General features: G+C 43.1%; 1 protein-coding gene across 1 annotated transcript in view; it reads left to right on the forward strand.

The window, feature by feature from the left end:
• The window catches only part of CPA6 (carboxypeptidase A6), an 85,533-nt gene that overhangs the window by 59,188 nt on the left and 13,077 nt on the right, over positions 1-13,268 (forward strand). Inside the window, exons 7-8 of the mRNA XM_074146782.1 lie at positions 11,118-11,228; positions 11,483-11,573. Coding sequence (XP_074002883.1) covers positions 11,118-11,228; positions 11,483-11,573 — 202 coding nt within the window. The remainder of the gene's footprint in view (positions 1-11,117; positions 11,229-11,482; positions 11,574-13,268) is intronic.

A 13,268-nucleotide genomic window follows, 5' to 3' on the forward strand; every position in this document is an offset into this window, starting at 1 on the left:
TTACTTTGTAGAAAGCAGTAGCCTTTAGAAACAAAATGTGTTTATCAGTTATAACATGTATGTATCCAAAATTAAATAGCCCTCATAGAAGCAAAGAAGCAAAACCTAAAGACTTTTTGCAAAAGTACAATTATATAGGTATATGTGTTAAATAAGAACATTTAACTCCTCTTTGTTGGGTGTGCCATTGTGAGAGGAGAAGCAGAATTCAGATATCAAATTTTCCAGACCCCAAATTTAGGATCTTACCATTGTTTTAAAAATCTGAAATATGGTTCACAGGCTGCTATTCAAATTAACATCAAAACTAGATTCTGTTTCATTTTTAGTGGAAGCAGATGAGGATTCCCATTACATCTGGTTTGACTTTCTTCCCTCTAATAAATGCTGCCATTCGGTCCATGTCAGTGATGTATAACCTTGAAATGTCATTCATACAACACTTTCAGAAAACAACGCAGAAGAGATATGACTTTAAGATGCACTATTTTTTGTTTCTGATGCAGGAATTTGTATTTCAAGATCATAAAACTCACAAAATGTAATTAAGAACCTACAAGAAGCAGGCACTGATTGTACTTCTTGACGAAATGTTCTAAGAATCCAATGGCACCTGCAAGGGCAACATCTATTAAGATCAAGTGCATCCCCCTAAGGGAGCAGCCTCATTGGGGCCTCAAATGAAGGTGCAAATAGCCTCACACTTTGGAAATGCAATAACCTCCACCATCACCTTCTTCTCCCAGCCTCAAAAGTGGGCCTTTTTAGGAAAAAAGGAAAACTGACATATGTTGGCCAGATTCAGTATATCTGCATCTCAAACATCAACTGTGGCATGCTCTTCCATAGACTCCCTAGGGCCTTATATTTTTCAAATGTTTAAATCTTGAGGACTTTCCTCAAAATAATCATATTACTCTTTGAATTTGGGTCAGTTTACATCGCATTGCCCATAGTCACTTTTATTTTATGCGAGACTGCTGTGGGGTTTTTTTTCCTGGATGAGCAGTGCTACCATCTGTCTCTCCTGGGACAGAACCTAGCCCATATCTAAGGTCTTTGCTGAAGAAATGATCAGAACTACTTCTGAGCTTTCTGGATTTGATAACTTTGGTTCAGGGACCTAACAGCATTGATCTTGCTAGACTCCCCATGAATGGTCCCTCACCCCTATCCACAGGCCCACTGGAAAGGAGCTATATAGTGGAGGAATCCAACTCTGCACCTCTGAAGCTCTGCTCATCCTGCAGCACTGTATCATCCCTTAAAGAAGGACCATAATAGCTGTCTCATCTCAGAAGAGTCACAAAATCTGAAAAGAATATCAGTGTGCTCTGCATACTTTAATTTGTGAGATACGGGGCTGAAAGTCCAAATTCTGAAATGTGGGTGTTCTATGATCCCAATTATATGAGTTCCCAAATTATTCAAGATGATCTGTTTGTGCTTCATTGTGCACCCAGGGAGCAGACAGGTAGCCTCAGGCAAAGAAGTTAAAGGCTGTGGGCAGATTTTTATTTATTTTATTTTTTTTTTTAATGCTGGCATTGGTATTGATTGCTCCCAAACCCAAGCCTGAATCCCGTCTTTCCACCCCATAATAATGAGCTGAGAGAGACACACAGACCATCCAAGATCCAAAATGGCAACACCTGCTCTCACTTTTCTAAGTTTGAGACTGATTTATGAGTCACCTTGTGGGATGCATATGGGATGCTTATTGCCAATTAGCCAGCCATTAGCCTTGTGGACCAGGCCCCAGAGACCAGTCTTTACCAGGAATTTAGCAGAGTTCAAGATCTGAGATTCTTCCTCAGGAATGTTTATGAAGTGCTTGACTGTAAAGACGGGATACCTGGAATCACAGCACATAGGCACATACGGAACCGAATAAGGACACCAGTGCCATCAGACACAGGTCCAAGCAGCATCGGCGTTAACAAGGGTTGGCTCTTCTTCTGCGTCATGCAGGCCATGCGGTCATAAGGCCATAAAGCTATAAGTATTCCTACTTTTAAGATCTGCTGAAAGGCAGTGCAGCACTTGTACTCATTCGGCAAAATTCCTTCCGTAGGCCTGATGGACAAAACATCTGCAATGCGCTGCATCAACAGTCAGAGCAGCACTCACTCAGTCATTCCAAGCGCTGAAGGCCACGCTGCAGGAAAACAGCTTCACAACCTGGATCATTTCTGGGTCTTGCTGGGCTTCATCAAAAGTGGTCATCCTTTAGGAGTCAGAAAAATTCTTTCCCGTATCTTTCTTTATCCATAATTACCAGAGCCTCAAAATAACTGGCTGGTTATGAAATTCAGATACAAGTTTTTCAGCCCCTTCAGAAACAGTCTGATCTTAGGGGTGTGTAGGACAGTTACGTGAAGCAACACAGTCATGTTTGGTAAAGATTATACGCTTGACCTATCGCTTGTCAACTGACTTCAGTCCTTTGAACCGGTACAGCTGAAATGCCGTATTCCCACAGTGCAGGATTTCAGGCTAATATTAATTGAAAGGATGCTCATTACACGTGTATTTAGTTGTCTTTGAGGCAATGTAGTTAGATCACCCCCATTACAGGTTTTCCAGCTCCATTTTTTTTAGTTCTCCAAGCAGAAGGTTTCAACCATAAAGGACTTAGCTTTGAGTGCTGGCTCTTAGAAACCTGAAGAGCTTTTGAAATAATTTGAAATACTCCAAAGTGAATCAGAGGCATGCAAGGCCAAAGCAAACACTGTACCTGTAGATTTTTCCTTTCGCTCTTTAGCTGGATACGTTCCTTTTTTCCAAAGTCAGTTCCCTTCAGCTAAAGCTCTTCAGCTGATGTTGGTTTGACTTGAAATTTTTTGCTGCTCTTTAAATGATTGCATCTTCTTGCTCTATGAGATCTTCCTGTCTGGGTTTTCCTCCTATTCATCAATTTTTAGTCCCCCCGTGTTTTCGGAAGGCCAGAAGCTTCCCAAGGGCTGTATCTTGCCCCCGCCCCCTACAGCCACCTTCACAGCTGCCAGTGATGATGGCACCATGAAGACTGGCCTTTTTTCACCTTGAAGGACCCGTCACCTGGTGACAGATCTCTCCACAAATGTTCTGCAGCTCTTTCACTAAATGCAATACAATCATTGGAGCTTAATTTTTATTGTTTGCCAGGCTCTAGTCTCCCCAGCTGTCCTTTTAGCTGCCTAACCTCAGAAAAAAATTTACTCCTTTGAGTGCTCCATATATATCCATTATCTGGAGGAAAAATCCATCTGTTTCATCCTGCAGCATCTATATTTGAAACACTCAGCCTTACTTATCTTTAACTAACTCATTCTTCTCTGTCAGGAGCTTCTGCCTGAAACGCTATTTGTTTTTTCTCCATCAGAGAGATCACTTCTTCAAGCCTCTTCACTCAGTACTTCATTCATCAGCCTTTCAACAGCAAGAGGCGCTGGTACAAATGCAGAATCTCTTTTATCCTCAGGATTTTTTTTTTTTTTCATCCTCCAAATGCTGTTCCTGCCATTTGAAGTTTCCGTGTGGTCATCACACCTCTGTGTATGTAGTTTCTGCTTCTACTCAACATCCCCCCTCCGCTCCACTGCTGGTTCAGTTCTGAGTGAGATGAGTTCAGGTATTTTGACAACCATGTTATATCCCACCTCGCTCTGAGTATCTGCATCTCTGCAGCATGTCCTTGCTACTGAAAACAGAGGTTACTAATGTCCAGCACTTCCGAGGGGAAGGAAAATAAAGTAACAGTGAGCACTACCAGCAAGAGCTTCCTGGGCTGGGCTTTCAGTTGTGATGCTTTTTCTTTTAATGGATAAAGTCTAAGCCAATGGCAAAAAGACGGGGTGCAGTACCATGGTGTCACCACAACGAGGCATGTCATGCATTGTTTTAAAAAGCAACTGTGGCAAAACATTTTTATACTGTGCAGTAATCCTTTGTCTTTTGGCCCATGGTGGATTTTCCCAGGTTCTATTCAACAGTAAGATAGTTTAGGGAAGGTGCTTTCCTTTGCTATGACATCTTCACAATGGCAAAAAAACACCCGTTAAAATGGCTTCCAGTTTTCCCTTTCCAAAAGGAAGGAAGTACTGCATTATTTCTCTTGTGCACTTTCAACTACTCAGCTGCATCCTCCCGCACACCCCTCATCTTAAGAAGGTAAAAATTGCTTTCATTTTGCTTTCAGCTATTCATTATTCACAATGCGAATGCATCTCGGTAAAATAAAGGTAACCTTGCAGCTGTGTTGTGGCTGTAGTAGGAATTCTTCAATGACACTTGCTACTGCAAAGTCCTGTGTAAGTATTAATCACTAGGACATTCAGATTCTACCCTGTGAAGGGTTTTAAGCTGTTGGGTATCTTCTTCTTCTTCTTCTTCTTCTTCTTCATCTTCTTCAGGGCGTGAAGAGAATTCACATTGTTGTTCCAACGTATTGCTTGCCCTAGGGAAAAAATACTGCTTTGTATTTTAGCAGTCCACTCCTGTACGATGATGCTGAGTAATTAGGGCCTCAGTAAAACTACTGATAGGCAGAAACACTACTGAGCATGAGAAAGGACTGCGAAAGAAAATTCTCTGTGTTGGATAATTTAGTTGTTCGGGAAATGGAATTACAAGCAATAATTTGCATCTTAATTATTTAACTGTGTCCCGACAATTTAATTAAACAACGTATTCAAGTGGGTTCTGTTGGGTTGCCCTCAAGTAGGTACTACCCTGGACCAACATAACTGGGATGTAAAATGTAAGAATTACTTTTTTCTGTGGTAGACAGAAAAAAGTAATGTGGGGGGTCTCCACCAACTTGGTGGGCTTTAGTTTCCCACAATTACTAGTAGATAAATTTGTGTTGCCCATTTCAGAGTATTCACGGTGCTTCAGAATAACTCAAGTCTTTCTTTTCCCTGCTAGGCAGTCCTTGACTTGTTTGGGACCTCTGAGGTTTTTTATGTGCTACCTCTCAGAGTGAAACCAAGAAGTTGTGTCTCCCATTTCCACTCAGATCTGTGTAACTCTACGCAACTTCTTCTCCCCAACAAGATACTGCATTTGCTTGGGTGGTCCCTGCTTTGCACAAGCTTCCTGGAACTGCCGTTTGCTTCTCTAACATGTCAATCCTGCCGTCGTACCTCTGCCTCTTCTCTGCTTCAGCATCTTCTCCATTTGCATCTTTAAGTACAAGAGCAAGCAAGCCTTTGGGATCCTGCAGGTCCTTCTTTTCAAACTCTTTTTATGGGCTCTTCTTCTTAGCGTTGCAGACTAGTTGCAGCACACAGCCATCCTCCTCAGTTGTTGTTTCTGGGTTCCTCCTGTGGGAACGCTCCCAAAGAGGAAGTAAGATTTTGCTTGGTGAAAAAATAATAATAATCAAATGCAGTTCAAATTTCAGCCTTGAAAATTTGACCCTTTGTTTTAAGAGAGAATCACAGAATATTTTTGGTTGGATGGGACCTTTGAGATCATCAAGTCCAACCAACAAAAAAAAAAAAAAAAAAAAAAAAAAAAGAAATCCTAGAACACCAAAACCAAACCAAAACAAACACCCACCCACAACCACACCCCACACCCACCCACAAACAGACAGAAACCAACAATCTCGGGCACTAGAGCATGCCCTGAAGTGCCATGTCTGCATGTTCCTTAAATACCTCCAGGGATGGTGACTCCACCACCTCCCTGGGCAGGCTGTTCCAGTGCCTGACCACTCTCTCAGTAAAGTGATTCTTCCTGATATCTAATCTAAACCTCCCCTGCCCCAACTTCAGACCATTTCCTCTGCTCCTGTCATTATTCCCTTGGGAGAAGAGGCCAACACCCACCTCTCTGCAACCTCCTTTCAGGGAGTTGTAGAGGGCAATGAGGTCTCCCCTCAGCCTCCTCTTCTCCAAACTAAACATGCCCAGTTCCCTCAGCCTCTCCTCATATGACTTGTTCTCTAGACCCCTCACCAGCTTGGTGGCTCTCCTCTGGACACGCTTCAGCAGCTCCATGTCCTTCCTGTAGTGAGGGGCCCAGAACTGACATTTGGTTTTAGATACTCAAGAATATCTTTCCCTTAGTAGCGGGCTTACCACTCTGCTTGTGATTTGAGCGCTAAGCAGGACACCAGCAGTAAAAGAGAAAATGGAGATAAAAAGATGTGCTGCTTCCAAGTACAGAGACAGAGCTAACTACCACCTTGCCAAACTGATAAAGTGGCAATGAAGGCCTGAATGGCAGATCTTAGCGTCACCCTGCTAAAATGTAAGATATACAGACAACAGTGAAACACTGTATGTTACCATCAGAAAGGATGTTTTAACTGATATCTTAATAATTGCATGGAAGAATTAATCCTGGTTTTTTGGAAGCAGTTCTATGCAATTTCTGGTAGAACGGCAATGGAGTCCATTTCCTGTGCTAAAATATTAACTGTTCGATTCAGTGTGATTGTTGAATTTAAAACCAGAAACAGCAAAAGCCGATTGTTACCTTAAATTTAATAATAGTTAATTGTGGGGCAGCAAATCAATATTAAACTCAACTGCAATTTCAGAGTTTCTCTCAACCCTGTCTCCTTGCTTTGTCCTTCTCAGTCAATCCCCTTACTTTATAAAAAGCCCAACTGCATCCTAAATCCGTTTTAAACTCCTGCCTTTTATGGCCTTGTCAGTTTACAATATGGCTCTTTTGTTCACTTTGTCCCCCAAATTCAATTTCCTATGGACCGGATCCTCAGCCAGCCTAAGCTGGCATCGTTCTATCAACAACCACCGCTCTGCTGATCCAGATGATCGAGCCCCCTCCTATTAATCATTGGCCCTTTCCCTCCATCCCCCGGGCAGATTGCACGGCGCTGGCAGGGTTCCTCTATCATCTGTTCATTCACTAATAACGCTATTCAGCATCAATTGGGCCAGCCTGGCTCTCTGCGCAGCAAAGCGGCTATTGATTGCGCGGTGGGGAAGCCGAGTCAAGCCGTATAAAGTCACGTTACGTTGTATTCCGAGAGCTCCGCGCAAACTACAGGGCGGTTAGTTAATTCACTAATGATTTATATTCGGTCTTGCTCGTGTCGTAGTGAGGAGAAAATGCTTCAGCGCTGCCGGGGCCCAGGGTGGGGGGGGGGGGAGGTTGGTTTGCATGATCGTTGTTGGGAGGATTTGAGAGTCACGTCACAAAAGGCAAGCTGCGGGCTGTGCTCCAGCCAGGACACACCTTGGTAACTGTAAGGCACGTTGCCAAAGGCCTCCCGGATGAGGGAGGAGAGATTATACAGCCTGTGTGGCCTGATTACGCATCTCAAATAAAACTGCCAGGTAAAAACAGTATGAAGGACAAAATATTTTCAGCAGAAAGAGCGAATATGATCTCGCTTACACCAGGTTGCACCATCTACACTCTTGGTTCCCATGAAGAAGAAAGTTGCAGCAGGTCCATCGCATTTTTAATTAAATGCTACTCTAAAAGGGTAACAAAATTATTAAGATAAACCTTTTTATGCTTTAAAGAACGGAATTGAATGATTGACGTATTTGGCTCTAAATCAACTTTAAGACTTAAAATTTTGAAGGGTATTACTGGGAACTACAATTCCTCCTAACATCTCTCATAGTATTTTGTCAATGACAGCAGGCATTAAAATAATACAGAGGAGCTTTAAAAAAACGAAACGGTGCTTGGCATTTTGCAGTCTATGTTTTGGTTCATTGTTTAAATGGCGGTGCTTTTACCGACCAAGAAAAATATATTCTTCACAGGATTTAAAACATATTGAACATTAAAAAGTCTTAATTCAAATAATTTCTTTATGTCTCTTTTTGCAAATTTGGAAAGGTTCTGAAAAATTTGCAAAGCTCATCCATGCAATTATTGAGGAGTGTATTACCTTAAATTAATTAATGATCTGCAGTTATTTCAAGGAGATGATTTTAAAAGTGTTTTAAAGAGTTTAATCTTATAGCGTTGCAGTTTAAAGTACAGTATCTAACACTACAGCGGAACAAAACGCATAATTACAGATGTAACTGGCAGCAAACAAATGGCATATGTAAATACAGATACAAACAAATTGATGTGCAAATACCCATCACAGAGAAACAACCCAAGCTTAATTTGTTAATACTGTCTAAAAAGAGAAAAGCATTAAAAAGGAAGCGGTATGTGTTGACTTACTTCTTCCCCAATCAAATTACTTCTCCCTGAAACAAGCATGACAATAACGTTTATTTTCCTTGACTCACATTTTGGAGCACAACTTGGTTCTGTTTCTACTGTAAGAACAGTCTTACAGATTTAATATCCGTACTTATCATATAGGCTTTTAATCCTGTGAAGATTTAAGTGCAGAGCTAGCTTAATGCACAGAGTAGCCCTGGTTACTTCAGTCTGTGTTTTCTGCCTGTGGAACATCAATGAGACACAGCCTTTGTTTTCACCGTCATTATTTTTGAGTAACCATTGCTTTCTTGTTTTGACAAAATTACTTTTTGCTATAGCTGCAGTTCCCTGAATGCCAATATTTTTATCCAAATGTATTTGTAGCCTTGATGTGGCTTCCTAATATGAGTACACTGAATTTAAATGCTATACCGTTCCAGCTGGGAATCTTCAGGGAATTTCTGGCAGGTGGGCCAGGGGACTTGTGCCCTCTGCATTGGCCAAGGACTTTTTCTCCAGCTTCCCCTCAAAAACCCCTCCTGGGCTGCATCAAAAGCAGCGTGGCCAGCAGGTCACGGGAGGTGATTCTACCCCTCTACTCTGCTCTGGTGAGAGCACTTTGTCCAGCATTGGAGTCCTCAACACAGGAAGGACATGGACCTGTTGGAATGGGTCCAGAGGAGGGCCACAAAAATGCTCAGAGGGCTGGAGCACCTCTGCTGTGAGGACAGGCTGAGAGAGCTGGGGTTGTTCAGCCTGGAGCAGAGAAGGCTCCAGGGAGACATTATAGCAGCCTTCCAATATCTGAATGGTGTCTACAGGAGAGATGGGGAGGGACTCTTGATCAGGAAATGGAGCCATAGGACGATGGGAAATGGTTTAAATTGAAAGAGGGGAGATTTAGATTAGATACTAGAAAGAAATTCTTTGCTGTGAGGGTGGTGAGACAGTGGAACAGGTTGCCCAGAGAAGCTGTGGCTGCCCCATCCCTGGAGGGGTTCAAGGCCAGGCTGGATGGGGCTTTGAGCAACCTGGTCTGGTGGGAGGTGTACCTGCCCAGGGCAGGGGGTTGGAACCAGATGATCTTTGAGGTCCCTTCCAACCCAAACCATTCTATGATTCTAAAAGCCCGCTGTCATCCTCTTCTCGCCTGCCATAACCCTCCCCTCTTTCAACATCTCATCCCACCCTGCAGTGCTCCATGCCACGGTGTCCCCACTGCTGCCCACGTCTCATGTTGTTCTGCCCCATGTTCCCTTTGCCCTCTTGTTGCTCACCTTCCCCTCCTCTCTCCTGGCTGAAAATGGCAGAGGAGCTGGCTGTGGAGTAGCCCTGGGTGACCTGGTGGCTTTCCACAGGGATGGCGCCCTGCTTTGGATCGGCAAGTGAGGCTGAAGGACCTGCCCGTGTGGGTGAGGAAAAAGCAATTCATGACAGAGAGGTGGTTAATGAACGGCTTAGAAAAAGCAGTTAGAAGTCTCACTAGGCCCTCAATAAAGAAAAAAAATGTTCAGACTCCTCCATGAGTAAATTTCAGTCCCAGTCATGTCCAATTGTATGGGTGTTTCTTAAGGGTATTCCACAAAATGCATCCGTCAGCTCCAGTGGCAGCTTCAATAATCCAACCCACGGCATGGTTAGGAGCCCAGAAGTATTGAATTCCTGTACTTCACACCGTTCCCTGGCATTTGTCAGCTGAAAAGCTTTTAGCTTAGTTGATTTCAGAGCAAATGTTTCCCTTTGTCCCCCTCAAACCCATTACTTCTTGGATCTGGAGGGCCAGGAATACTGCAGAGCAGAAGGCTGTAGTCACAGCACCGGGAGGAGAGGGGCCAGCCTGTGGCAACCATTTGAACCCAGTGTCAGTGGGACACGCTTTCCACCTGCCAGGTGAAGCAACTCCTCGCCTTACAGAGTCAAAACACACTCTGAAACTTGCAAGTTTGATGTCCAGCTCTGACAAGGGGCAGGTTTTGCTACGGCACATGGAGTCCAAGCTGAGCTGGGGTTGTTTAGCTTGGAGAAGAGGAGGCTCCGGGGAGACCTCATAGCGGCCTTCCAGTGCCTGAGGGGGGCCTACAGGAAGGCTGGGGAGGGTCTGTTTACAAAGGCCTGCAGCGACAGGACGAGGGGCAATGGTTTTAAGCTGGAGAAGGGGAGATTTAGATTGGATATTAGGAAAAAATTCTTTACCATGAGGGTGGTGGAGCACTGGAACGGGTTGCCCAGGGAGGTGGTTGAGGCCCCTTCCCTTGAGATATTCAAGGTGAAGCTCGACGAGGCCCTGGGCAACCTGGTCTAGTTGGGGGTGTCCCTGCTGACTGCGGGGAGGTCGGACTAGATGACCTTTGGAGGTCCCTTCCAGCCTGGACCAATCTATGAATCTATGAATCTATGAGTCCAAACTTCCAGAAACAGCTAAAGGAGCATCTCTGGTACCAGCAACCAGAACTCCTGAGGAGCCGCTGGTTTGCTGCGTTTTTCTAAGATGTAGAACAGAAAAAAAAAATACTTTCCCGACCCAGACTTCCTCTACTAACCTTTATGCTTGAGATTAATGCTCTGACCTTGCCAAATCATCACCTGGTGGAAACAACAGCGCTCCATTGTCTTACAGGAGCTAAACTTGTTTCCTTAACTAGGAATCTATTCCACTGACTTTCAGCTCCAACATCAAGAAACCCTTTGTATGCATTTGCTTCTCTGTAACGCGAGTTGTACTTTCTTGGCTACTGAAGGTAACTAAGCAGCAGAGAGAACAGGGTCTTTTAAACACCTTTTTCACACGTTCACAGGATGCCTTTAATCGCATTTGCAGGAAGATGTCAGCCTTTCAAGCATGGCTCTGAGGATGTCAGCGGTGCCATGAGATGAGGCCTCTGCACTGCCAAAGGCCACGTCACTGTCTCAGCCTGTCACAACACTTAATTGGGAAATTATTTTTAGTATGGAAACTACTTTCTTTGGCTTTTCTGCTTTAGGCTCTTCAGACGTACCAGACCGATCCTGTCATGAGAAAGATGCTAACTCAGCTGTATTTCTATATCATGCCTGTATTTAATGTGGATGGCTATCACTTTAGCTGGACACATGTAAGTAGTATCAGTGGTATTACTCAAAAAATTGTTCGACAGGAAAGATCAAATGGTTGCTACATCATTCAAAGGTGACTTTCTTTATAATCTGATCCGCCGCTTTGTGGCATGCAAAAGGGGAGTAAATTACTCCAGTTAAAATATAATACTGAATATGTTTACCAGAGTTGGTTTGTTATGTGTACAAATTGATTTTTGCCAAAATATAGTAATATTATTATTATTATTGACTATTTTATAACTTATGTTAGGATCGATTTTGGAGGAAAACAAGATCAAAGAACACGAGGTTTCGGTGTCATGGTGTTGATGCTAATCGCAACTGGAAAGTGAAATGGTGTGGTAAGTCTGGAGATACTTTGGTCCACTAGTTCAGATTACCCTGTATTTAATTATCCAGCAGAGTAAGTAGGTTAGATCACATCCCCTTGTGTTCTCTTTTCCATGGTTAAAGTTGAAGGTACTTCCCCATAAAGCCACAAGCCAGGGCTCAAATCTTCCTTCTAGCTTCTAAAAAAATAAAGGTCCTGAAGTTTGGAAAGACACATCTCATCAAAAGTTAAAAGTTTTCATGGCAAGTGTGGCAAAAACCACACATACAGCTGTTCTGTATTTCTGCAATCATCTAAATAACTTGAAGCACAGTAATGAGCCTGGCCCATTACATTTCAGAATTTACCTGACTACAGCTTTAGGAAACATTTAAACTTCATTTTATTTAATTCGTCATTTCTCTGAAATGGCTTTAGCTTTGGAAATGTCAGACTTGCTTTGCTTGCCTCACAGAGAAATGTCTGAGAATATTTTAAGACCATTATTATTAGTGATTTAATAAAGAAAGAAGGTGCTTCTAAATGCACGGAGATCCAATTTCAAACCCCCAGCACTTCTGTAAATACTTTCATAAAAATTGACCTCAATTTTGCATAGAGAATGCAGCAGTAATGAAATACTAGCAGATTTGGAATGGGTCCACTGAAGAAGAAATGGTGTTTTATTAAATCTCACAGCGAGACAGTGCAACTCCGGTGCAGCCAGAAATAACACTGTGTTGTGAAATACGGCGAAACACACCTGGTTTTTCTGCTGACCTGCTCTCCCACCTTGAGCGACTTCCTTCATCTCCCCGTGCAGCTGTTTTTTCCTCCAGCATTCGGCCACCTTCCTTATTTACATCATAAACTTGTAAAGACAGAAATTGTGTTTGCACAGCGCTAGCGCAACGGCCCTGCCTTCAGCCCGTCCCTCTTCCACTGGAAGTCTCTAGATGGTTCCACAACATTCCGATTCCTTGCAGCAGGAGTAAGCACTGTACGGTCCGGTTTGCAGTGACTGGATTCTTTAAGTAGATTTTTGAGAACTGTAAGGGTAAAAGTGGGGAGATTACAAGGTGCGAGTGAACAGAAGCATACGTTCAATACCGTAAGGACTTGTGAAATATGCTACCAATTTCTTCTTTTTTTACTCTGCTCACAGTAAGGAGATGACTGACACAGAAGCAGTTACAGAAAGCCTATGTTAGCTGAGAATCCCTCCACTACAGAAGAGTCCCAGGGCTGCTATCCCGATCTTTAAGGCAATTTTATGCTGCAAAAATAATCTAAAAATGAACCAAAGTCCTGCATCACTGTTACCATCTTTTACCGAAGTGCGTAAGTCAGAACTGCAGGTACTATGGGGACATAAACTTACTGTTCAGAAGACCGCCACAGGCATAGTTGGAATGAACAGTTCTCTTACAAAGTCTTCAGAGCCGTATTATGGGTACCTATCAGTGCAACATTAATACTCACACAGTGCATTTTCTTTCTAGTCCTAATGAATCTTCCTTGGGTTCAAATCACTCTGCCCCTCCCTCTTCTTGCTCCCCAGAGGCTGTATTAAAGCACCCTTTTTTACTCAGTCCCGAAAATGTTTGCTTAGCTTTCAGTAAAAAACCCATTTTTTTTCTAGGCTGAGTGTAGCTATCACAAAACACGCACATATTGTGTTGTAATCCACTACTTGTTGCGTTTCTCCCCTGCACCGAACATCAAA

This window comes from Numenius arquata, chromosome 4, assembly GCF_964106895.1.
Source record: "Numenius arquata chromosome 4, bNumArq3.hap1.1, whole genome shotgun sequence".
NCBI classification, from domain to species: Eukaryota; Metazoa; Chordata; class Aves; order Charadriiformes; family Scolopacidae; genus Numenius; species Numenius arquata.